Below are 4628 nucleotides of genomic sequence, written 5' to 3'. Positions count from 1 at the left end.
TAAGCAGATAATATGTCCATTTTCTTAATAACCTAAGAAAGATTTGGGAAATGTAAATATATTGAAATTCATCAATGTGTGCCCTCTAATGATGGGTAGTTCATTGTATGTCAATTCAGACTTTGATTTGGCTATTAAAACAGTCAGGCAAATAAGTGTGTTCCAAGAAAATATATAAGTTGAGAATTAAAAAGTCTAGACCAGCATGGTACCAGTTACTTGAATTTTCCTGCAGTTTATTTCCCCAAGTTCTCATAAAGGTAACTTCTTCAAATCCTATTGCCTGGGTCAGAGAAAAATTGCATAAATTCTAGCTCAGTACATCAACACTCAAAACATGTGATTTCTTCCTCTTATTTGAGTCAAACACCAAAGAACATGAAACAAAGACAGATTAACATGAACCAGGTTTTTAAATACATAACTGGAAGAAGACAGGTGCTGTTGGGGCCAACAGTAGAGGGAAAAGGCAGCACTTGTATCCAAGACATTGTCATCCTGACACAACCAGGGTTAGAGGAATCTGGCCCAGTGTTTCACTCAGCCCAGTGAGCAGTCAAGTGTAGGAGGGTGGCTGGTGATCCATGCAGCCCACTTCTACAGCCCATCGGGGCCTCTTGGTGTAACAAGAATTCTGTGTCTACATGTCTACAGATTTTCACTTGAGATATCCACTCCATGTGGCAGGCAGGTTACTGTCAGTGTGAACACACTAAGGAGGGGCTGTGAGAGCCAGGCTGGTGGCAGGTTTTTGTCTCACTTCCTCATCTGTCTGTGTCACTGTGAACATCACTGCTGCTGTCCCACACCTGGCAGTAATAATCGGCCTCATCCTCAGCCTGGGCCCTGCTGATGGTCAGGGTGGCTGTGTTTCCTGAGTTGGAGCCAGAGAATCTGTCCGGGATGCCTGAGGGCCGGCTACTATCACCATAGATGACCAGCACTGGGGCCTGTCCTGGCTTCTGCTGGTACCAGTTCACGGTTTTACTTCCAATGCCGTTTCCCCCACAGGTGATTCTGACCGTCTGTCCCAGTGTCACTGACGCTGAGGATGGCTGAGTCAGCACATAAGAGGCTACAGAGCCTGCAAGGAGAGAAAAGGAGAGATTGAATATTAAGTAACTCTCTAATAAATGACCATCCCCCAACTAAACTGTATGAGGTACAGGAATTCTATGGCACCACAATCCCCATTCTTAGCAGGTTCTGAGTATCCTGTTCATGCAAAGGACCTGCTGAGCTCAGAGGCCTGGCCTTGCCTGGCAAATCCCATAGCCCTGAGTTGGGATGTTGGCTTGGAGGGGTTTGGGAAAAACCTGTACAGTGAAGCAGGAGGCTGAAGAAGAGCAAGTCCCAGGCCATACTGAGAGAGGTCCTCATGCTGCTCCCTGAGGCCCTAGCTGGCTGCCTTCCTCCCAGGCCTCTCTTATCCCCTTGCAGGGGGAGCTGCCTTTTATGCAAATCTTTCTGAACTCATCACTACTGAGGAGGAACTCTGTTGAGGTGAATGTAGGGCTCAAGCAGGAGGCCTGAGGGAAGGGTGAACCTGCAGACACACACTCAGCCAGGAAGAGCCCAGTCAACTGCAGGGCCCATAATTTAGGCAATATCTCAAACACAATCTTCCCTGGACTAGTTGCCAGGCTCATGAGGCCTTGCAGTAGCATAGACTGCCACCTTGGATCACAAACAATGGAATGCATAGTGGAAATAAAATATCCATGAAAAATTTCAAGACCCCATTTGTCCTATAAATCAGTATCCTTACTGTGAGGTTTTATGTAATCCATACCTATTGTTTGATCTGCCTATGTTTTCAGTTCGCTCAGGGAAGGCCTCACAACCTATAACCAAACACCATATGACATGATAGACCTACAGCATAAGTGGTGGTCTATGATGAAATGAATCCCCAGCAGGTTTGCAAGATTAAGGGAGAAATTTTACAAATTTGGCATACATGAGATATTCAGAGACCAAGAATTTGTACTTTCATTTCTAATACAAGTTAAAAAATACTAGCGTTCTTTCAGTCCTCTTCTTGGACACTAACCTACTATATAATAGGTTCCCCTAATGCTCAGTTCCAATTCTTCCCCAGTTGGCCTTCCCAGGTTGTCTCTGCTGCCCCCTCGTGGCCATTCCACACTGGTTACTGAAAACACAGGAGCCCCCTTGGTTCAGGTGGTGGTGATTCAGAACTGCAGCTCAGGCCTGGGATTCTTTTATGCTTCAATTGATGTCCCCAGGGAAGAAATTATGCTTCTTCGTGTTCCTGGATGGTATCATCTCCAAGCTGAAGGTGTAGATTTTTACAGAAAATATTAATGATATTTTGGTGGAGGCATTTGCCTGCCATTCCCTGCCTTGGAGAGCAATCATGGAAATGGCCCCAGGTTTTCATACTTGGGGAACAAGAGATGAGGGACTGACTCTTTCTTATACCAGCAGCAAGTTCAGAGTCAGTGCAGGGCATTGTTCCCAACAGAACCAAAGTCACAGACAATCCACAAGCAATATTTTTTCAGAACCACTGTCTTCTGCACCTTATGCTGTCATGGGAATTCCAAATGATCAAGACACAGTCCTGCCCTCAGGAACTGCCATCTTGACTGTGGGCCTGGAATTTAGTCCTAAGGCATACAATGTCCCAGGAATCAATAATGGAAATATGCATGTCATTACAGAAATCCATGTGTATACTGTTGGTTGCTCCAATCAGATGCAATTTCTACACTTCTTTCCTGACTCAGAACGTACCAGGACATGTTACATGTCACTGTTAAATCCACCATGATACAAATAATGCTGTGCCTAAGTGACTTGGTGGAAAGAGCCACTTGGGTGCCTTGGAGCTAGGTGAGCCAGGCCTGGCACACGCATGTCTTAGTCTGATTTCTCCTGATATGGGAGGAAGAATGTTCACACAAAGGAGGATTGGGCTTTTGTCTCACTGCTTCATCTTCATGTATCACTTTGGAAAAAGTACCACTATGTACTGCTAACAAATTGTAACAGTCATCCTCAGGTTGGGCTCTGCAGATGGTCAGACTTGCTGTTGTCCCTGAGTGAGAACTGGTCAGGGAACCACACTCACTCTTTCTGTATATTACATGAACTGTGGCATGTCCTGACTTCCACTGGAACCAGTAGGTATAATTTTTTGCTGGATCATCTCCATAGTAGGTGAGCTTGGTTGTCTCTCCCAGGTTCCCTGACATGAGGGTAGCTGAATCAGCTCATGGAATGCCAGAGAACCTGCAAGAGAGAACTGTAATGGGGGTAGTTGAATATGAAAAACAACTTCTAGGATATCCCAATCCCCTGAAGCTGTGCATTGAGTGAGATGACAGTTTGTGGAAGACCCAATACAAGGTCCTGTGAGGTGTGAGTCTAGGGACAGAGCTAGATTGGTAACCTATGCATAGAGAGAGAAGAGGGAGAAAGAGAGAAGTCTAGACCATGGAAGAGGCATCCCAGAGCTCTGCCTCCACAGAATCTATAACACAGCTGAGCTACCATAGATCATCCATATTTCCTCTGAGGTCCCTTGTGGCAATGAGTGCTTAGTTATTATGTACCTTGACTACATCCCTGGGCTCCTTGCTAGAAAAGTTGTGGAGAATGTAATCCCAACTGAAGCAGTAGAACAGGAGTTTGAAGGGAAGAGGAAGAGATCCAACTTCCCTAGCTGCTTCTCTGGTAAGAAATCAGCCTTGTCCTCCAATGCATCTATGTACATTTGTGTTCCAGGGATTGACCAGATTTCTTATGTACCAGCCTTCCCGGGCCATGGTGTGGACTAGGCTCAGCTAAATTAGGGAGGCTGGGCATCTAGACCTGGCCATGGAATGAACTGGCCACTGCTAAGAGAAAATTCATGACACTTGACTGAGCAGAAGGTAGACCATGCAAAATCAGCTTGCTATTTTTTCTCCTCTCTGTGTCTCCTAGGTAAAGTTTTGTCCCTAACTTACCATTTCATTAAAATGTGGTCCTGTATCAATCCAATTTTTGTTAAATCTTGTCACATGACATGTTACTTGTTGAGCAATGACCTGATTTTTTGTCTTCATCACAAATTCTAGCCTGATTTCAGACTTGGTGTTTATTTCCATTGCTATTTCTCTCTTCCTATCATAGTAAATCATCAGAAATTCATTCTTCCTTTTCTTTTTGTACCAAAGTTTTACATAACCATGTTATCAGTGGCAGAAAATAGACCTGCCATACAGCCTTCTTCATTCTCTGTGGCCTCGGTGAAGATATCAGGGTTAAGGTTGCATAGGGCTGACTTCTGAAGGATTGGTAGTTAGAGGGTCACTCCAACCAAGAAGACTTTGTGGGAATTCTTTTGTCCACATGCTGCCCTTTCTTAGAATGAGGGTGTGCAGGTGACCAATTCCTTAATTCTTTATATATCTGTATACGTTCTATTTTGCCTCTGTTTGAACACATTTTCACTTGGTAAAGTATTCGAGGTTGACAGACCTTTCCTTTTATATTTAAAATATCACTCCCCCAAATTCTCCCTTTCTAGATTCTGATGAGAAATCTGTTCATATCTTTATGGTCTCAACTGTTTCTTCAGTTTTAACAGTGCAATGTAACCATGTAACTAGTGATGA

At 44.3% G+C, this 4628-nt stretch overlaps 1 gene segment (V, D, J or C); it reads right to left on the bottom strand.

The window, feature by feature from the left end:
* Nucleotides 1–314: 314 nt before the first annotated feature.
* LOC109679303 (immunoglobulin lambda variable 3-9-like) lies at nt 315–1411 on the bottom strand. The segment is given in 2 exon segments: nt 315–1084; nt 1323–1411. Coding segments are annotated over 2 exon segments (378 nt in total).
* Nucleotides 1412–4628: the final 3217 nt, after the last annotated feature.

The sequence above is a fragment of the Castor canadensis genome, chromosome 18 (genome assembly GCF_047511655.1).
Source record: "Castor canadensis chromosome 18, mCasCan1.hap1v2, whole genome shotgun sequence".
NCBI classification, from domain to species: domain Eukaryota; kingdom Metazoa; phylum Chordata; class Mammalia; order Rodentia; family Castoridae; genus Castor; species Castor canadensis.
This window is presented reverse-complemented; position numbering and strand designations above follow the sequence as displayed.